Source organism: Lacerta agilis, chromosome 4 (genome assembly GCF_009819535.1).
Source record: "Lacerta agilis isolate rLacAgi1 chromosome 4, rLacAgi1.pri, whole genome shotgun sequence".
In the NCBI taxonomy this organism is placed as follows: domain Eukaryota; kingdom Metazoa; phylum Chordata; class Lepidosauria; order Squamata; family Lacertidae; genus Lacerta; species Lacerta agilis.
In genome coordinates, this window is record NC_046315.1 from 45,812,060 (window position 1) to 45,834,622 (window position 22,563).

General features: G+C 39.5%; 1 protein-coding gene and 1 non-coding gene across 2 annotated transcripts in view; one reads left to right on the forward strand and one right to left on the reverse strand.

The window, feature by feature from the left end:
- Positions 1–1,116: 1,116 nt before the first annotated feature.
- The window catches only part of TMPRSS15 (transmembrane serine protease 15), a 53,633-nt gene continuing 32,186 nt past the window's right edge, over positions 1,117–22,563 (reverse strand). The window contains 12 exon segments of the mRNA XM_033146861.1: positions 1,117–1,444; positions 2,084–2,223; positions 4,297–4,392; positions 4,619–4,800; positions 9,188–9,362; positions 9,834–9,883; positions 11,272–11,367; positions 15,199–15,331; positions 17,967–18,077; positions 18,814–18,954; positions 19,775–19,900; positions 20,962–21,051. Coding sequence (XP_033002752.1) covers positions 1,289–1,444; positions 2,084–2,223; positions 4,297–4,392; positions 4,619–4,800; positions 9,188–9,362; positions 9,834–9,883; positions 11,272–11,367; positions 15,199–15,331; positions 17,967–18,077; positions 18,814–18,954; positions 19,775–19,900; positions 20,962–21,051 — 1,496 coding nt within the window. The 3' untranslated portion in view covers positions 1,117–1,288.
- TRNAK-CUU lies at positions 8,457–8,530 on the forward strand. The gene has a single exon. It is a non-coding gene; the product is annotated as a tRNA-Lys (tRNA).

The window sequence follows — 22,563 nt, forward strand, 5'->3', positions numbered from 1 at the left end:
TGAACTGTAATGAGTACACTTTGGTAGCAAAAAGGGTATTTTGATGTTATGCTTGTCCAGAGGCAACTTGAGTCATTCTGCCTGTGGCAAGTTATTCATTCAATCATTGGAAACAAAAAAAGGGGGTGGGGGTGGGGAGGCAAAGATTGCTAGTTATTGCTGTGCCAAGTAACTAGATTTTAAGAACAATTGTTGACGATTTAAAGTAAATAAACTGTCCCCACCTGTGTTCTGCTATGTCAGAGAAGGCAGAAATGTCCAGGGTCTAGTATAAAGAAGCCAGCCACTGGGATGGGGGTGGGGGGTGGGGGACAGGGGACGGACACATTTTGTCTCCTTGTTTTGGTGTTTTTCTCTTTCCTGTACTGGGAGAGAAAAGACACTGTCGCAGTGCAGCACAGTTTCTATGTCTCTGATCCTTTCAAGACTCTGGGAAGCACAACTGCTATTCAAAGGCAGTGGCAGTTGATGGAGGGATATATGTGGCAACTGAGAAGAAGCATATATGAACAGCTTCTTACAGTGCAGTATCAAAAAAAAGCACAACCACAGTCATTTTAATGGTCCAAACACCAATGGAGGTTGTGTAGGTATATCCTTGCAGTAAGGAAGTGAAGATGTGTTGCGTTTTGATCTTCAGAAATGGATGGCTCTGCCAAAGTTGCCTGTTCCAGGAATTTTTTTTGACAGCAGAAATCTCTGCTTCTACCTCAGCATCTTAAATAATGCTTCAGGATTGAGATTTCCAGTAACCAAAATCAACAGAAGGAAGGCTTACTTGCAGTGTCTTCAGTACTTTATTTGTGATGAGAAAGGCACAACGAAAGTTAAGCAGAGAGAGCAGGCATGCACAAAATTCAGTATTACAAAAACACATTTTAAAGACTATGATTCCTTCATTGCAGGGGGTTAGATGAGATGTCCCTTGGGGTACCTTCCAACTGTACAATTCTATGATGCTATGGTATACATGTCACAGTTTCAGGGTAAAGAGGTGCATTTATAGCATACAGTGATCAATGAAGATGTAAGACACTTCTGTCTCAGGAGAGAGTTCTACTATTCTCTTCACTTCTGAATGTGGTGCCCTTCTCTGCTGATCTTGTAGCCCTAACAGGACACTTGTCCTGTTAAGTTTCCCCAGAACATCCTTATTGTGGGGGGTGGAAACACAGGGGGAGAAGAGGCAGTGGAAGTTCTTCTGAACAAGTGGAAATCCTTGAATTAATGGAGTGGCTTTGTTGAACATAACCCTCTAGTTTTCCATATATATATATTTAAAATGGTGCTAATGGATAGTCTTTTTTATCCAGTCGACAAATTTCGAAACTTTCACATAAACGCCGGGACGATTTGGCAGAGCACACTGACGGCCAAAGGATATCACGCCAGCCAGTAACCACCTTTCATTCTCCTGACACATCAGTGGCCCACCAGAATCTCCCTGGAATGACAAATATTGTTACATACATTTGTTTTTAATTGGAGACAAAACACAATGTAAAGCTAAAATGGGATTTGCTATGGCCTTCAGCATTCACTGAGATGCCTGTCAGTTATATGCAGTATTAACAGAACCCTCTGCATGAGCTTCTACTTTAAGCTAAATTCTTTGAGCCAGCATGAAAGTTGTGTCAGAAGGGTTTTTGTAAGCATTGGAGAAATAGACATTGCCTTTCTTAGACGCCAGAATATCTTTAGAAACAATCTGAGGATGACAGCAGCCTATGGCCTGCAATGATATCAGTAGTTGCTTTGTATTCCCTTGGAGGTGAAAGGGCCTAGAGGTTGTTGTTTCTCTAAATAAATTTAAGTATGCTAAGGTCATAAATGAGAAGAATTGAAAGCAGTAAGATAATGATGATGTTGATAATGATGCTGTCCTTAAAGAAAGCTCCCAAGTAATGCTTTTCTCACATATCTGTTATCAAATAACGATATAGAACATTTAGCAGCATAAGTAATGATCAGAGAATCAAAAAATGTGCCCAATAATAATAATAATAATAATTTATACCCCACCCATCTGGCTGGGTTTCCCCAGCTGTATTGTAGCAAAGAAGGCATATGTTATCAATTTTACCTGACAGGAATCAGTTCCTCCTTCATCGTATCCTGCACATATCATATTTTCAGTAATATTGTACTCTGGCATCAATTGCTGGCATTTCTCATGTGTTATAAGAGGGACTTCTGCTTCCTGCAATATGCTTGCCACAGAACCTGTTTAAACATATGCATTGAATGAGCCTGATGCATAATGTAAAACAAGTTCTTCAAGCAATATTTTCATTCAATCTAACATTGCTTGTTTCCAACAGACAGTTTATAGATGCCTTATACTGCCTGTGTTACCATGTTAATAAATCCAGTGAAGTCTGTAAGCAGCTAGCTTTCCATAATGAGTAGAGAGCTTCATAATTGCTGCAGGAAACAATGTATATCAGGTATTCTCTCCTGGAAACACATGAAATGTGAAAGAAAAATTGTGTGTGTGTGTGTGTATAAATAATACCCACATTTGGGAAACCCGAATAATTCATTCATAATTACTTATGTCTGTACATTTGGGGTTGCAGCAAGACTTTTAGAAAGTCAACAAGATGAGCTTGTAGCAGACGTGGACATGAGCATAGCCGTGATAATGCACAGACTGGCTTAAAGTTTGGACTAACATAGCCAGGTGGTATTCTTATTCAGTCATCTCCTTTTAGTTGTTAAAAACAAAGATTGTCACAACTATTGACATTCACACAGCTTGGGTGGTGCTCAGCTATGCTGTGATTCCTGCCTTGCAGGGGATTGTACTACTAGATGACCCTCGAGATCCATCCCAATGTACTATTAAACTACTAATAAGTGAGATATTTAAAGCCATAAAATTGTAAAAACAAAACGTTAAGACTAAATCTAGCTGAATCCTAAGATTAGTTTTCCACAAGAATCTATGAAATTTGAAAGGGGGTGGGCGAGAAATCACATTTAAATTTGTAGGCTGTTAACTGAAACTAAACTATTTTAAAACTGGCAAATTTATATTGGTTGCACTACCAAAAGCATTCCATTTAATACTGTACAAAAATTTAGCCAAAATATTTCTCTATAGAACAATGGAAATCATCTTTAACTTCTTGCAAGTCACAAATAATTCCTAAAGGATAACTGAATATCTGCTTGAAAACGTGTGACACATTCAAAACAGATTTATTGTGGCACGAGCTTTTGTAGACTAGAGCTGCCCTCGATTTACAGTTTTTATTGTTTGTAAACATCTATGTGTTTGCCAAATGAGGAGAATACTTGATGCATCAAATTAAATAGGCTCAGGTCCATAAAAGCTAATGCGACAACAACTCAGCTAGTATTTTTAAAGTGCCAGAAAACTCTTTGCTGTTTCTGATTTATTGGTATCGTTAAATATAGCCCTTGTTTATACATATAATTGAAAGCATATTCTAGAACAGAGGACCTGTGGGCACATTTGCAAACCAGAGAAACTGTTGTGGGCACCCCTCCTGCAACCAAGCACACAGCACAACCTCTTCCATTGTATACAATAAAATTCTTCTTTCAAGATGAACTTCAATGGGGAGGGATACCTTGCGAATGACAGGGAGGGTCTTTGTAGGCACATGTGCATCTGCCGGTGCCATACTGGTGAACCATGGTCTAGAAGCAGAGGCTAACATGCAAACTAACATATCAGAAAGGAAAAATAACTTTCTTCTCCATGGAGCAACTTGATGGGAATGGTAGTCATTCACGAGAAATGAGGCATTATGTATTTGCACCATGTATTGATGTTTCCTGATTTCCTTAACCCTGGCTTTGACTGCATTCCGTCCTTTTTAACTGGTGCAGATCTATGCATATTGGTTGCAATATGCATTACTTATTCAGGGCTAAACTACACGCCATGCATTACTGTAAAGCAGTCACCTCGATCTGCTAATTTGATTGTAGCAGGTGGCTAAATTACTAATTCCTTGTACAACATTTTCCAGATAAAAATCTCTGCACCCAATCTGCTGTTTGCCCCACAGAGAAAAAGGGCTTATATTTTCTTCTTCTGGCCCACGCTTTGGTCCAACAGCTCTCCTGGGTGGGAGGTATAATTTGTTCCATTGCAGCTAGTGCTATAACAGTTATATATATATAAAAATATTTTTCTGCATAGAAACATATATTTACTCAAAGTACCTTGTATTGATTGCATCATGAAAACACCAAAACACAGAGACAGAAAAAGTTCTGCTCCAGATTTTAATAGGGCCTTTTAACAGTGTGATGACGTACCTTGATTTGTAGTTCTTCCCCAGCCAGCAATGGAGCAATTAGTTCCTGGCAAAAATTGTTTGTTTTTTTCTGGGAAGCAAATGGGCTGAATGTAATCTGTGAAAAATAAATGACCAATCAGTTTCAATTCCAGTGTCCAGTCTTTTATGATGTCATTACACAAGTGGCTTCTCCATAGCAGTGAGTCCAGAATGCGTCAATTACTGAGGACTATTTTATTATTTTATTGGAAACATGTATCTTAACTTTCCAAAGTTCTTCCAGATTTGACTCTAAATCACTTCACCATATGAAAGAAATCAGGAAAAGAAAATGATCCCACCTGTGTAATTCACACGGATTTGAAGATGCATCAAAGCAATGTCACTATCTTTCGTTCGCTTATTGTAATGGGGATTTATGATGATTTGATCGATCTCTTGAATGACTATTTGAGGATATGACAAATTCAGATTGTTATGCAAACCAAGTACAGCTTTCCACTGAGATGGTTTTAAATTCCTCCTGAAGAATTACAAAGAATATTCTGAGTCAGAATCAACTGTGATCAAATAACAGATCTGAGCAATTAGTGATATGTAATTTCTGTTACTTTCTACTTTTACACCACTTTGCATGATGTACTAATGCACAAGTCTCAATCATTTGAATGCAGCTGGACCATGAAATGCATGCACACGAAAGCTCATACCAATACAAATAACTAACTTAGTTGGTCTCTAAGGTGCTACTAAGGGACCCAGGTGGCGCTGTGGGTTAAACCACAAAGTCTAGGGCTTGCCGATCAGAAGGTCGGCAGTTTGAATCCCTGTGACGGGGTGAGCTCCCGTTGTTCGGTCCCAGCTCCTGCCCACCTAGCAGTTCGAAAGCACGTCAAAGTGCAAGTAGATAAATAGGGACCGCTCCGGCTAGAAGGTACACGGCGTTTCTGTGCGCTGCTCTGGTTCACCAGAAAGCAGCTTTGTCATGACCCGGAAGCTGTCTGCGGACAAACGCCGGCTCCCTTGGCCTATAGAGCGAGATGAGCGCCGCAACCCCAGAGTCAGACATGACTGGACCTAATGGTCAGGGGTCCCTTTACCTTTACCTTTTAAGGTGCTCCTGGAAGGAATTTTTTTATTTAATTTTTCAAGTCACACTTCAGCTTCCACCAAGGAACTATGGTGCCTGGGGACACCATTATGGAATACACCAAAATGTTTGTACATTGCTTTCATATTTAAGCAGCTTTTCAGATGAATTTAGATTATTTGTGAATAAAGAAAAATATGTTTGATGGTTGCAGACTTTAATTTAACCTGACTTACCACTGTCTGTATTTTGTGTCTCATAGCACTAGGAAGTGGGGTGTCATCAAAGAGGTAAGGATAACTGATGCACTTATTCCACTGCAGAGACATGATCACCTACTAGCCCAGTACTATCTATTATGCAGCTTTGAGAAAAGGGGGGTATTTTTATAGCAGCAAAAGGGAGAAGGCTCAGGAGTATATCATTGTGCTTTTATCACAAAGGCTAAATGACAGCTTAGTCGCTGACAAATGGGGTGCTTGCTAATACCACTTACACTGCAGAGTGCAATTCATTGCTCTAGTGGTCAAACACGAATACCTTGGCTTATTTTGCCTTACATGGATGGGTTGTATACTGGGCTGTGAAGCTGAATCTACCTTTATAAGATATGAGGTCATTCCTTAATGATACCACTGACAGCATGTTGGATGAGTAATGCAGATACTCAAATGATTCTAAATAATGTGGGAACACTTAGCCTGGTATAGCATATTTCATGTAGATAACTTTACATTAATCACTCGTTACTTGCTTATATCTCCTACTGTAACTGAAGGTTGCAAGTAAATTGAAGAATCATTAAACTGGATTGCATTTTTAGAAGTGAAAAGCTTTGACTGTATTAGATACATTACAATAAATATGTTCACATTCTGATATACTGTAGAAGGTTTTAGTAACATGTAATCTGATCAACACTGATTAAAAAAACTGAGCTGAAATGAAAAATAATCAACAGTTTATCAGCAAAATGTTAAATATATGTTAATAATTTATATATATTTACATATGCACATACACAAATATATAAATACTAGAAGGAAATGCCTGGTACTGCCCAAGTATTTTTGGAAACCAAGAAATATTGTGATTTTGAAATGAATAGTGTTAAGTTTCTGCTTGTCATGCCAAAAATTGGGTGAAGTCAATCCACTGCTTGTCTCCAAAGAACCTAATTTTGACTCTACACACACTTTCCCTTAACACCAAGATGACAATGCAGTTGCTTCTAATGCGTACTACCATAGCAGTCTTTTAGATCTCCTCCAAAACCATTAACACCTCATTAACACATCAGCTCATAGTGACTTCATCCCCAGAGGGTAACTGTCAGTAAAACAGAGCTATTGCTTTGTGTCAGCTCTATTGAAGACAGCATTTTGTTAAAGAAAATAAAAAGCAACAGAAACCTTGATAGAGGCAGCTAAAATATCTAAAAGATTGAGAGACCCACATGACGTTGTGGAAGTGTGCTATGTAAGTTAGTCCATTTTTTGTTTTTTGTTTTTTAAAAAAACCATTCAGTGTGCCAGCATATCCTTAATTGCTAAGGCATTGGAAAATGGCATGCTTTAAGAGTGCTAAACTTCTTTGTTATGCTTATTGTTAGAACAGTATGAATAAATACAGCTGAGTAAGAATTGCCCAGAAGATCTTCATAACATTAATAAATCTAGATGGAAAAAATGAAGAATTGTAATTGATTATGGCTATTTTCAATTAACTTTTGGAAAATCTGCCAGAAGAATTTACACACTTATTTTGTCTATATAGCAGAACAATCTTCATTGTCTCCATCTATGTGCAACAGTGCTTTTTTGTATAGTTCAGGGGTAGGCAACCTAAGGCCCGGGACCGGATGCAGCCCAATCACCTTCTCAATCCGGCCCACGGACAGTCTGGGAATAAATGTGTTTTTACATGAGTAGAATGTGTGCTTTTATTTAAAATGCATCTCTGAGTTATTTGTGGGGCATAGGAATTCGTTCATTCCCCCCCCCCCAAAAAAAATCTAGTCAAGCCCACCACATGGTCTGAGGGATGGTGGACCAGCCCACGGCTGAAAAAGGTTGCTGACCCCTGGTATAGTTCTTCAATGAGTATTACACCAAGATGCCTGATAAAACCTGATTGAAAGAGCGGGGCTGAACGTATATGATTCATTTTCACTAGAAATACATTTTGGCACCTGAGGCAAACTACAAAATGGCACCTTCCCACAAGGGAAGAAGTGGTGAATGAATGAATTTCTCCATTCGGAAAAAGGAAAGAATAAAGATCTACAATGGGAACAAGGTGGGGAATCCAACCAACCTTACCTAAAGGCTGTTGTGGGCGTGGGGAAGGGGCCCACTCTGAATCACACCAGGTGGGTGAAGATTCCAGGAGACCCCAGAGGGACATCTCCATTATTTCTTCCCTGGGGTAGTGTCAGTTGTGTCTCCTATACGCCAAGGGGCCGCTGGTAGCAAGGGGCTACCAGGGAGGTGAAGGATCCAGCCTCCAAGGAGTGTGCTGTAGCTATTGTTGCTGGAGCAGCATGGGTGGGCCAGCCCTGAGTAGAGCTAAGCTTCATCACAGGAAACACAGCATGCAACAAGGGTAATGAGCCCTTTGCAGCTCCAGGATTAAATGTTGATATAATGAAATGATATAACATGAAATTTCATATGATCCCTAACCCTGATCATTCATGTTGCTGAGTTTGAAGATTTGTCAGTTTCAAGCTCTAGCCCCCCCCCCAATGATCTAAGATCAGAGTGACATGGGCTAAAACAGGTAATGGGGCCCTACACTGTGTCATGGCCATTTCCCCCAAGCCACATCTACCTGCTCTACACCTGATGCCATATGACATCAAGTATGCGACAAGTAAAGCAAAGGCTGCAAAGAAATATTTGGGAGCCCTAAAGTGCAAGAAGGGCTGCTTTTGGTGTCAAAAACCTAGCCCTGCTGGATTTATGCAGGAGCTCCCAATCTGAGCTTCTGCAGTTGATTTCTGCATAATGTGATGCTGAGGTTTGAAAGGAATATTTGCAGCCCCAGCTTGAATTCAAGCCATGGCTGCAAAGATCCATCCTTTGCAAGCCCAGTTTAGCTCAGCTGGTAGAGCATGAGACTCTTAATCTCAGGGTCATGGGTTTGAGCCCCACATTGGGCAAAAGATTCATGCATTGCAAGGGGCTGGGCTAGATGTCCCTTGTGGCCCCTTTCAGCTCTATAATTCTATGTTTCTATGAAATTAAAGCCGGCGGTTGCAAAGGAAAGAATGAAGAATCAGTACCTGACAAAAGTGGCCCCTGAAAGATGGGCCAGATTCATTTATCCTCTCAACCCCAATTTTATGTTAGCTTATGGCTCTCCCCAAAATGGCAAATCAAGCACCATAGCTCAGTTGTAGACCACTGACCTCTATGTGCAAAAGGTCCCAGGCTCACGCCCTGTTATCTCCCCATAGGGTTGGGAAAGGCCCCTGTTTGAAACCTAGAGAACCATAGCCAGTCAGCACTGACAATTTGTTTATCTATTTAAAGTATTTTTATACCACCTTTCATTTGAAATCACAAAGCAACATAAAACAACATGCTAAAATTACAATAAAACAACATAAACATAATCTAAATTATTATTATTATTATTATTATTATTATTAATAAATAAACAGCATCATACAGAAGCCAAGGAATACTAAGCAAGATGCATCAACAGCTTCGTAAATTCCTAAATTCCTAATTCCTGCTAAGTTACCAGAAGTAAAAATATTATGACAACAAAGAACCAGGTACATATTACAAATTAAGGAAAGAATTAAGCTTACCCATATACACAGTGTGCAGCAGAGACCAGCCATTCATGGCTGACAAGAGATGCTCCACAAACTGGCCTGGAATTGAAACGTAACGAGACCATCCAAGGCCAAGCACCTTCTGGAGCATCAGAACCACCTATAATTTTCATTCCATGTTCCTGAGTAATCAGCCTTTCCCCACATGCTACAATTAAAAGAAAAATTTAAAGTTAAATCCATTTCATTTGTGGGGCTCAAAATCTAGAAGGAAGTATAATGACTTTCCAAAGTGTTGGAATTTCATTTGAGATTGCCTTCTTTATGATCAGTTTATGATCTCTAGGATTACCCAGAGCTACATTATTTGAGTTTACTATACATACAGATGTCAGAGACAGATATTTGGGGCAACTGCCCATAGTGGAAATCCTTTCTCTTAGAGCCTTCACGTAGCACGAAGATGGATATTTTCTGGAAGCACTTAAATATTATTTTATTTGTGCTGCCTTTTGGTGCCCCAACTTAAGCTAGGATTGTCAATACATTTTGCTCCCATGAAATCTATTTTATACATGTTAAATATTAAAAAAACCATATTGTTACATATAATATGGTAAGAGAAAATGTACGTGGTGCAGGCATTATGTGTTAAACTTTTGAATGTTCATACACTCACGTTTATTGTTGCATTGCAGGTGAATCACTGAATTATTGAGACAACTTGCCCTAGAATGAGAACACAGTAATGGTATTTAAGCTGTTTAGCGAAAACAGATTTTCATTACCTGTTGGAACACCATAAGGTTAGTGAAATGGTGCTTCTCAACAGATACATTTAATTATTATTATTTTTGTTAAAAATAGGCAAGTCTCTTTAAGGATTATGTAAAGTCTACACTGCTGGATAATCTACAACAAAAGCCATCCCAAACCCTGTACTTCCTTAATCATTCATATTAGGGAGTATGCACATGTTACAATAGTCCATAGACTCTCAGTACTCTAGTAAGAAAACAGTATTGCTTTCTTATGTGTTTACACAGTCATTTGCCACTAGAGATCAGTGTGACCAAAGATTTAAAAATGTTAGCTTGCTAGGAAGTAATACTTACATAGATATAACTCTGCTCTGTCAGAACTGTCTTAGCTTTGCTCAGAAGATTGAGAAATATTTGGTCAAGAAAAAAAGAAGATAGATTCCAGAACAGTAAAAGACCACAGATCAAAATGACTCTAATATTTGTATGATCCAGGGACTTGAAGAATATTTCATTAGCCTGCAATTCATCTGAGCCCCAGAGGCTGTGACTGTGCCATTAGTTAACACATCACAAATCAGTAAGTATCAACAAGCAACATGGATAAAAATTTGCAGATAAATAGAAGACAACTGCACAAATGGAGAAAAAGAATACACACAGTGAGAGACTAGGGACTTCTGCCACTGCTTACATTGCTTGCCAAGGCTGCCTCCTCCAACCATCCCCTCACTCTATTGCGAACCCCCTACTCACCCATGATAATCCCCTAGATGCAACTAGTACTATTGGCCCTGGGAGCTCCCCTCCCACCCTATCCCCATCCATATGCCCTCAACCCAGGCAATACCCCTCACTGGCCTTGCTTCACACACTGCTTGTGAGGAGAGTGGTATGAAAGGAAGGTGAAAGGCAAAGTCAACAGGGTCAAATCTCCAGAGGACTTGGAGGTTGTTCAAAATCACAATAAGCTCAGGTAGAATGTATACCACAGTTCAAGAGGTACCACTAGAGCCAAGAAGATACCAGCATAGTTAACAAGCAGTGAAAAGGTAGCTGTTAGAGGTAAGAAGGCTTCCTTCAGGAAATGGAAGTCCTGACCACATGAAAAGAAAAAGGGGAACTAACTTGGACAGAAGAGATGCAAGCAAAAAATAATGGATGTAACACCCCTCATACCATTGGGACTGACCTGCAGATTCCACATAAGCCCTTTGCTAATGCCACTAGCATGATCCCTTTTTATAAAAGATGAGAGGATCAGATGACAAGCTGAATTTAAAGAAAATAATAATAATGTGCCCTAAGCACAACTTCAATTGTTCATCAACATAAGTTTAAAATACATGTACTTACTTGGGTGTTAGTATTAAACTGTTGTTGACTGCTTTTGTAGCCTCCACAAAAAGTCCTGCCTGATCAAATAAGACAGGATACGATCTATTCACACTTCTACAAAGGAAAACAATGCTTGGAATATGTTCTTTAATAATAATAATAATAATAATAATAATCCTTCTAGAAACAATTATGCCAAATGCCTTAGTAATATAGCAGTGACTTTAAGAAATGGTCTGTTGGATTTCATTCTTCCTCTTCCTCAAGGAATCTTTCCTTTATAGATACATGTCACACAACATCTATGATGTATGGAGAAATGTGGCCAGTAAATTGAGCAGTCAGAATACGACAGCCAACAATTCCTGTGATCACAATGGTACTTTGGCCTGCCAAGGGCAAAAGGTGCTGTACCTATCACTGTGTTGTACTGTTTCTGGAATGGGACTACACATGAACTTGCCAGACACAATGCATTTGAGAGAAGGGAATCAATCCACTTCCCTTCTTCTTTTCCCTCCCCAAAATGAAGGATTAGTGACATCAATACTGACAGTGCCAAAGTGTACAGTTTTCATCAGCAACCAGTGATGATAGTAAAATTCATTACATATTCTGAAAATGTTCAGTTAGGAAGGATGCTCTACATAGACCAACACACTCCCTGGTTTCAGTTCAAACATATCAAATGAAGTATTATTATTATTTTACTGTTCTTGACTGTAGTAAACAGCTACAGTCACATGATCTGTGGATGTAAGCATTACACATGAAATCCTGAGCTTCTATACCTAAAGCAGGCTTTGAAGACCAGAGCAAGAAAGTATAGTGCATATTTTCTCCATGAAAGCTAGACTATTTTTTCCTGAACTCCATTCCATTTTATAAATCCTAGCATGTTTTAATTTAGGTGAGCAGGAGGGAAGGTTAATGTCTAACCCTTAGGACTTTCATTTTACTTACCATTGACTTAAATAACATTTAATTTTAGAAGCTCTGTATGATGGTTCAAACGTGATTTGCTCTCGTGTATTGTGGTGGCAATACCCAGTAGGACTCTTCATGCCCATTGTGATAAAATATTGAGGAAATGAAAATATAGGCCAAATATCAGCAGAGCTCTAGAATGCAAGGCTAAACATGCAGAAGTCATTGGGCGATTGGCAAAATATCCTGGAAGCTAAAAACTAGGCTAGCTAATGCTAGTGTGGAAATACAGCTGGAGAACAATCCCACACTTGGCAGGAAGATGGACTAAGTGACCTAGCAGGTCTTTTCTATCTGCAGTTTCTTTGATTTTATGATTGACTTTGCTCTTGCCACTTTACCAAAGTGCTTGGAAGCAGCAGGATATGCGTAGAGGTTTGAGGGTCTGGCGGAATACAATACATCCATTACAAAAAGAATACAACATAGTCATCTTCCCCCAAAATTTCAATCAACGGGGATGCTGTTGGCAGTTAGCTGAAGCACACACACTGTGCTAAAGACGGCCCTAAACCACTCTTTCTGTTAAGCTGGTCAGTTTTACACACTGTTTCTCAAGTCATTATCAAGAAGGATGATGCTGAGCACATGCACAGCCCTTCTGATTTACTTCTCCTTGTCACCATGGGAAGACCAGACATTTCCAATTTGATCAGCGGTTAGTCTTTTTCCTCAGGAAAAGGCTAGGTAAAAAGCGAATTTCCTCATAAATCTCAACTGAAAAAAATGAACTTCTTTAAAAGACCTGCCTGCTCCACAAGCTGTTTTAGCTGCTCAATTCAGTGCTATCTCCAGTTCAGTGCAACTGACTCTGGAGAGAATAAAGCTAAAGTGCATCGCTTGCAAGTCTCATTAGCTACCGGACAATGCTCTGGAGGACATCACTAGCATCAAATGGCAACTCCCTTTGCTCATGCCCATGCAGTTTTTCAAATATTAGGGTGGTATTCAGCTATACAGTGGTACCTCTGGTTAAGTACTTAATTCATTCTGGAGGTCCGTTCTTAACCTGAAACTGTTCTTAACCTGAAGCACCACTTTAGCTAATGGGACCTCCCACTGCTGCTGCACCGCCACAGCACGATTTCTGTTCTTATCCTGAAGCAAAGTTCTTAACCTGAAGCATTATTTCTGGGTTAGCAGAGTTTGTAGAGGTACCACTGTATTTTATTCAGAGTAGAACCACGGAAATGAATGAGCATGGCTTAGGGAGCAAACCAGATCCAAGATCTGCCAGGATGTGACTTGGGATCCATCATACCATGCAGCTGGGGACCTAGGCTGAATCTTAAGTCTACTCAATAATAATAATAAATTTTATTTGTACCCCGCCCTCCCCAGCCAGAGCTGGGCTCAATCACATTGCCTGACACACTGGCAGAAGTGAGGCCAGTAAAAAGGATGGATTAATTCAAACCACACAATGGAAGTCAATAGAGAGGGCCCAATCCTCATAAATCTGATCCTAGCTTGCCCTAATGTCCCACACCACTCTGAAAGAGCACATGTGCAGGGGTGCAGCAGGGGCCTTGTGAATACTCCAGGGAACATACTTCACAAATACTGGGCATTCTGAACACTTTCCCAACAAAGTTCAAATGGGGAAGTAACAATATTGTCATGCTAACTTCTCTTTCCCAAGCTTTTTCTCCCACAGGAATGCACCAGCAGTAGCAGCTGCAATTTAGAGATCCAGTAACAGCAGCAACTGCCCACAAGGAGCAGCAGCCACAGAAAGCAAGGTCAGTTCAGGTAGGGAGATCTTCAACAGAAGACCAGGCAACACCACCATTCCCAGTGAGGAGGGTTGCCTGCTAGTGTATCTCACCAAACATCTCATGGTTGCCATTGCTGATTTTAGGGAAAGCCACAGCAGCCCCACTGGTATCCTAAGAAGAGGTCCCTCCTCTCCCAGCTGGTCACAGCTGATGCCAAGATAATGCTGTGTGTCTGACAGGTGCTCCTGCCAAGCAATGGTGTTGAAAGTGTCTTGCTGCTACTGCTGCAGTGAAAATCATTGTCCTTGGCAGGCTACCCTATTTGGCTTAATGGCAAGGACTGGAATGATACCTATAAGAACATTTCATGCTGCCCACCCAGGTGGCCATGGTGCAAAGCCTGTCTCTGGATGAGGTGATCCTCGGTCCAATCCTGCCAATGGAAATCATCTGTGGGGTGGGTTTCCTAACAGGTGCATGTCCCTGCAGAAGAGATGGTGTATAGAGCTGGGCCTCTGAGTGCCTGGCAGCTACAGGATGGAAGGGCAGCCCCCTTTATTCTGATAGCATCCTTAAGATTAAGATGGTGGTGGTGGTGATATCATCAATTGTATGTTATAGCATTCTGTACTTTTCTTTAAAACAGTGCTACTAATAGATGCTAGTAACACTCCATTAAGATGTCTTCTAAAACTAAAGAAGGCAGAGTGCATTGGCCAATGCAGGTTTTTCTGAACGATTCAGCATTTGTTATGAAAGTTTTGTTTATTTGTAATAGACTTTGTGGAACTAAATCAGCTATACTCTACAACACATTCAAGAGGGTGCCAGTCTTAGAGCCCAACCTGCATCCCTGCTCTTTCTCTAAGCAGAGTCATGAGTTGCCCACTGCCTTTTCCGGGAAGTGCCTTAGTGGAAGAACAAAAATATAAAAATATAACCTCATAGTATTGATCCACTAAAAATGATGCTCTATATTAAGGAAGGGAAACCTGTGGCCCTCCAGATATAACTGGACTTCAGCTATTGTCATCCGTGATGATTCAGCTAGAGCTGATGGGAACTGGAGCCGAACAACATCTGGAGAGCCATAGGTTCCCTATTCTTCATCTACATTTTCATTGGATAATCACACATGTATGTATACCGTCCTTTGCAAAGTTGGCCAATCTTCTACCAGATATAGCTATTATGAAGCATATACAGTCTGAAACAAAATGAATTAAACAGTCTTACTTACCCAAGTCCCAACCAGTGACAGACACTGCTTGACAATTGTTCAGCCCACTCATCTGCACAAGCTGTGTACCATTCATTCTCAACCTTGAACTGGACCAATCCATTGAAGCTGAGAGAACCATTGACCAAGCGCACTGTTGACAAAGTAAATAGACTCATAAGTAAACTTCTAACAGTGCACTATAGATTGTATGATATTTCCACTCATGAAGAAGAGGCATGGGCTCAACTTAAGGCATCCTAGCCAAGAATGGGAAAAGGGAACTAAGACTTCTGCTTCTCCTCCCTAATTTAGGTGTTTAGAAAGCTACTCTAAAGCCAGCCTTGGGTCCTGAAGCAAACACCATTGCCATCATGAACCCATTACCTGCAACTCAAACAGGGTGGCTGACACTGTACCATGGTTACTCCTGAATGGCCAGTAAAAGGCTTCCATCTATAAGTTTATTGCAACTGTATGTTGCATAGCATCCCTTAGGTGCATCTGTGGATGGTATGATAAGTACACTGTTAGAGGAAACATGGACAGAAGATTTCACAGATGTCTTGACCAATGAAAGAGGAACAAGAAAGGTTACTGCAGTTGCAAAGTACGTGCAAATGAAGTATTTCATATTGCACTTTAGGGATTGGTGTTCAATTAACTATAACCACAGCCACAATTTTATGGGAGTAAAATTGAGCAAATAAATACTTGTATTTTTCAGATTTAAAACCTTCTTTAGAAATTACTGCCAACATTTGCAGGTTCATATTTGTTAGAAAAAAGTATAGTTTTTTTTTAAAAAGCTTCTGCTACAAAAAGTAGACTACAGATAAAAATTTCTTCTTTAAATATAGCAAGATAAGATGTATTAGGAGCTGTATTTTGCCTTTGGACACATATACCACTAATGATATAGCCCAAGATACCTGCCAACAGATGTCTAAGAGTTTCACTACTAACAGTTATGATTTATCTAACATAAGCCAAGGAAATACGTGTCTCCAAATCTAAACATCCACCCACAGAAACAATTGTGTCAGACAGCTCTTTGTCTGTGAGAGCAATTTCGTTTTTTAAAAAACCAGACCCTAGCATCATTTTAACATCAGTTCTGCATATAAATTGGTGCACAGAGACCATTATTTCTGTTTTATGAGAAACAGAGCTATGTATGGAACATTTAATTTTGGAAATAACTACCTCCACAGATGGTACTGTGACAACAGCTGTCATAGTTGTCAAAGTAACCCGCATATGTGTTGCAAAAGAGTTGAAATGGTGCTCCCCCGCAGCTGTTTTATGCTCCTGTCAAACACTTTTATCAAGCTTACACTTGATCCTAAACTCGTTTTCTTGAAAGTGAGCTTGAGAATTTAGTCCTAAGCATGCTTTTTAAACAAACATTGAAGTGAATAAATAGGACGTTGCAGAGGCAGTAAATCCACAGCTCCTACGTGGGTAGGGAGGCCCTGTATCAGAATTAATACTTTCTGGTTCAAGATACTAGGCTGCAATTCTCAGCCCTCAATAGTTTCTTCTTTCAGTTCAGTGGAAACGGAGCTGCACAGAGGGTCTAAGGGATATCATGTACAGATCTCCCTTTACCACTAAAACGAACAGAGCTCACAAAAGATCATGTGTATTCTCTGGCCCAGGGCATACTAATTCAGAGAGGGTATGTGCATAGATACTGAGCATACAGAGCTCAGAGTACATTTGTATCTCCACTCTGTGGCCTCAGTCTGCTTTAAATATTGTATATGTATAGATACAGCAGTATGTAACATGGTTTACATTTTGGTTGAGAATCTGGGCCTGTGTGAAAGTTTCAGCAGGGTCAATGGAATGAAGCCTATTAAATATAAATTAGGGGGTAGATTGTTCCCATGGAGATAAAGCAGCTTGTACTGCTTCACATACAAAAAAAGCCCTTCGCCTACCAGAAAAGTAGATGTGCAAGCAGGGCACATCTACTATGAAACAGTAAAGGCAAAGGGACCCCTGACCGTTAGGTCCAGTTGCGGACGACTCTGGGGTTGCGGCGCTCATCTCGCTTTATTCGCCAAGATACAGCTTGCGGGTCATGTGGCCAGCATGACAAAGCTGCTTCTGGCAAACCAGAGCAGCACACGGAAATGCCGTTTACCTTCCCGCCGGAGCTGTACCTATTTATTTATTTACTTGCACTTCATGTTTTCAAACTGCTAGGTTGGCAGGAGCAGGGACCGAGCAACGGGAGCTCACCCCGTTGTGGGGATTCGAACTGCCGACCTGATCGGCAAGCCCTAGGCTCTGTGGTTTAACCCACAGCGCTACCTTTGTACATCTTTCTAAATGTACCCTTGCCTACTTGTGCCATCCAGTTTGGTTGTTGTTGTTATAATTCCTTTGCTTGATCCTATAACCCAATGAAGACAAAAATTCCATAAAGAAGTGTTAGGATGACTTAGTTTTCTAATTAGTGATCTCTGTAAATAGAGTTCTTAGTTCTTCACATTTTTTTTGAGAGAGATTAGCATTGGCAAGGCTTGATGATGTCACCAACAAACAAGATAAAGTAACTGCTATAGAAGATCAAGGGTAGGCATATTCTTCATTAGACTTAGGTAAGAAAGGTTTGTGAACAAGCTGGGATAGTAAAGCAAAGTTGTTAACATCTACGTTCCTTCCTGAAGATATTCTATGTATAACAATTTCTTACTGAGTTTTTTTTAACTTATTCAAGAATGGCACATGTATTAGAAGTGGGTAGCTTATTTTTAGTTTTTGAAATAAAGATTTACCACAGTCTGATTCATCAGAATTATCTTTACAGTGCTGTGATTCATCACAAAGGTAAACCAGCGGGATGCATTCTCCACTTCCACACTGATAATAATTGGGACCACAGGGATCTGTAAAATAAAAATATGTATCATTGGCCATAAAAATGTAGCATTTTAATTATTGTACTGAACTCAAATTCTACACAATGTTAATAAACACAATCTGAATTCATTTTATCTTTAGAAACTTGAGGCAATTCTCTGGTCTCTCATGTGTAAGGGCATTCTTACAACTCCTGCTATAAGGACTTACAATTCAAAATGGGGCTTAGTTAACCTCTTCTCGTGAAGAGGTACCCTGATAACCAACATTAGCCCAACAGCCACTTCTTTGTTCCTCCATCTGTCATCAGAAGAAGGTGATTTGCATTGGGGATGCTTAACACTTTTATTCATACTATTTCATCTCTGAAAGCCCATGCTTTCTTAGACCCATGTATGGGGTTGACAAGGAATCTCAGGGGAAAGTGAGAAGAGGGCAATTCCCCCCCCCCACTGGTTCTCTGCAGCAAATCATCCCTGCTGAGCTTCTTTGGAGTACAAAATTAGCCATTTGGCTAATGCTAGGCAGAATAACTGAAAGTTAGTGTGTAAGATGTAGATTAGCCCAACAGAGGTCCTGATAAATGTAAATTACAATTGAAGGCTTTAGCCTTATACACTGCAATAGAGGAAGCTCCATTAAACCCAATGAAACTAACTTCTGAGTAGACATGCATAGGATTGTACTGAAACAAATCTTTGTTCACAGTTTCATGTGCTCTTTTTAAATGTTTGATTAAAAATGTGTAAGTGTGAATCTCACCTGGCATGCCTAAATGGTATCCCGTAGTGAAATTGGCTGCAAATCCTTTCTTAGTTACAGAATCGTCAGTAATGAAGAATACAGTCATCTGATGAGTCGTAGAGAATATATCTGGCACTGGGGACTTTCCTGTATATACAGCTACCCATAGAGAAAACAGAAAGATGTATATTTTAGATATAGGTCAAATGTTTTCTGCTTAGAAATTGTGTGTAGTGTATAAAAATAACAAGAAAAAACCCAACCCCATAACTTTATGAGTGAAAAAAATGCCATTGTCCTTCATCTATATCTGGGGGACACAGTTTTTCAAGACTAGTCTAGAAAAATTATCCTGAATTCTTTAAATATGTTTCATCCACATATATTGGTGAATTCTGCCCAAACTGGAATTTGTGGGGAAATGTACGTACCTGAAATGGGACCAACGTTTGTAATCTATTAGCAGTTCTGGTTCAAGCAAGTTGTGGGTTCACTACTAGAATCTGCCACATATGCATAGAAGCCTCTATACCACATTGTGGTACAAAATGGTACAATGGTGCTGCAACAATGCCTGACACACTGAAGGCCTTACTACACAGAAACCTATGGAGCATCATGGGATAAATGACATTTCAGAGTCCAGGATGACCTCTCTGTAATTCTTTTAAACTATACCAGCCAATTTGGAAGTTTCAGTGAAATATATGTGAAAAGCCCACCAAATTGTTTCCAGATTAGAACCTGCCCACTTCTAGTTTCACCTGCATTGTTGAAGGATAAACCATCAAAATATTATCTCATGCTCAGCTCAGTGAAATCGCACAAATGTACTATAAACAACTTTCATTGTGTATTTTTTTAAAAAAAACTAACTAACTAACTAACTAACGTTGCCTGTGTTTTCCAGAAAAAAATGAAATACTGCTCAACCACACACAGTATTCTAATTCTGCATAAATTTGTGGGTTATACTTGCCTAAAAATAAAGAACCAGTTCCTGTGCCATCTCTGATTTCTACAACGTCATTAATATTTTCCAGATCAAGGTACTGGAAATGAAGTTGGATATTTTTTCCTTCCTCTGCATTTAAATACCATACACCTAGGAAATAAAAGACAGAGAAAAACAGTCCCTTTGTTTTATAGATATACTAGAGCTTCAATTTATCACCATCTCCACATACAGAGATAGGAGTAGCAGCTTACGCAAAGAGGCAGACGTAACAACATTCTCTTCCAGTCTTAGAAAGACTATAAAACCAATTGGCTGGCATGTCACTTCTCCCACTTATGATCTACCTTTCAGTATGAAGATCTTTCAACATCAATGCATCCTACAGTTATTTACTTGCAATTATCTGACCGTGTTCTATGTAATACAGAGAGACACAATCAAAACTGTATTTTGATTATTATTATTTTGGAAATTGCTCCTTTTACTGCAGGCTGTGGACAAAGGGAACCATAACTAAAAAAACAACAACCATGCTATTTCATACTAAGGATAGTGAAGAAATTTGATTCAATTTGCATTTAGAGGCAATCATGCCTAATTCATACTTTCTGAAACAATGAGAACCAAAACACAGGAATCCTTGAAATTCATACTTTTCTTAATTGTGCGATACAGTTCTCCAGTCAAGCAGTGTCTACAAAAATGCGTATTTCCCGTGTAAGTATACATAAAAATGAATATATTGGTGAAAATAACAAACAAAATTCATTTTATTAGGGAAACTGCTTGCAAAAATAGGCACATTAGTCAAAACTGCATACAAAAATGTGTTTATTAGAAAAATAAATGCTCATAATTATTATTAGTTTTAAAATAGCAAATTACTGCAGAAATGTGGGGAGGAGTTTAAGATTGGAAGAATGAGAAACTGAGAGAACTGAAATTAAAACAGTTCCACACCAAATAAAAGAGGGAATGCAACCATTTTGTGCAGTGTTTAAGTACTGTGTACCTTTCTAGGCTCCTAGTAGGTTCACAAGATTTTTCTCATGTATAAGCACTGTTCATGACCACATACGGTATTCCATCCAGTCTAATAACTGCTTATGATGTAAATTGATTAACAGAATTTTGTTGATTAAGTGGTATATAAATCTTGTCAAACAAATAAACAAATATTTATTAAGTTCTGAAGTCACAGTACTTACAAGAGGCTAGGTTGGGGTAATTATTAGGATAATTCATGGAACTAAATGTAGTGTTTGGTTCCCACAGATCAAATGGCCCACCGCAGTCAGCTGAAAGGGGGAAAATTATAAAGAAATGACAATCCATTTATTTATTGACTAGTGTATATCAATACAGTTGTTTACTTGGGTGAAAATTTAGAAGCTGTGCTCCAACCTTGCTCCCTCTTCCATGTAATGCCATTTGGACCTATCCTTATCTCATTGCTGTGCACTTCTTCCAAATGTGTGCATTCACAGAGGCACAGGATACATGCTTGCATTCATTCAATCAAATGGCAAAAGCCCCATGCTTTTGTGAGCCTTTAGTTTCTAAAACTATAACTGGATTAAGATATTCCAAAACGGTGGGATTTCAAGCGCTAACAGAGACACGGCCTCACTGGCTTTTGGAACTCTTGGTTTGGAGTCCATTCTTGCACTTCTTAAACACTGAACACAAAGAGATTTTTGGAGAGTGGCTTTGCTGACCTGGCTGCTTTCTGAATTCCAGGGCATATCTTGCTGGGGTATGCTTAGCCTTATGACTTGTAAATTCCCACTTTGGTTTTTTGTGCTCCTCCTCATCTACTGATCCTTGAATGGCAAAGTCTTGACTGAGGAGAACTGCCTCCCTTTTGAACTTTCCCTGATGCACAGGAACCTTGCCGTTGTTAGCTTTCCACTGCGCCACTTCAATGCCCCTTCTTTCCCTTGAACTTTAAAGCATCACAGCCTTCTGGGCATTGCAGTCATCTCAATTCTTATCCTCCCTCTACCTTTCTTTTCTCTGAGAAAGCCTTCAATGTATAATTTTCCAGGTACCTTACAAGGGCATCCCAGTATCTAGACTAATTCCTTAATTGACACACACTGACCTGTGCATTTTTGTAAATGTCTCCAAACCCAGCTCTATGAGATGGATAGTGACCTATCTTCCAGCTGAATAATGCCAGGCATGCAGTAGAAAAAGGACTGAGCTAGACCTAACCACCCTCTTGTGTTTGAGAAGGGCTTATTCCTGACCTCAGGAAAGCATTTTTGGATTTGCGTACAGATATGTACCCCAAGTAAACAGGGCAAAATATTATTTTGGGCTCAATAAGTCCTTTTGGCTACAACATTCTAATAAAAAAATAAGCAAACATTTCTCAAGGGGCTAAGAAACACAACATTGTATTTATAATAAAATCAGCAGTCACATTCCTGTCTACTGATTTAAAATCAAAATTGGGCATTGCTAACCCCTGCCCTGGAAAATGGATTAGGTCTCCACACTAATTCTTCTGTCCTTGCTAGACACCACAGAGTTTGGTGGAAGTGGCAGCAAAAGGGAAATTAAAACAGACAGAGCTGGTTGGACACAGAGGTTTAAATCTCTTCACTCAGCCGAGGGCCCTAGAGATGTTTAATTACATAAAAAGAACTTGGGAAGTTCAAAAAGTAGTCTGTTTATCTTAAGACGGTTTTGATGACCCTACAGAAAAAAATATGGAGAAGGAAAGAAATGTCATGGGCATTAATGAGCCTGGCAAAATTACTAAGCCTCTCTAATATCTATAATATATACTAAGTAAAAGGTGT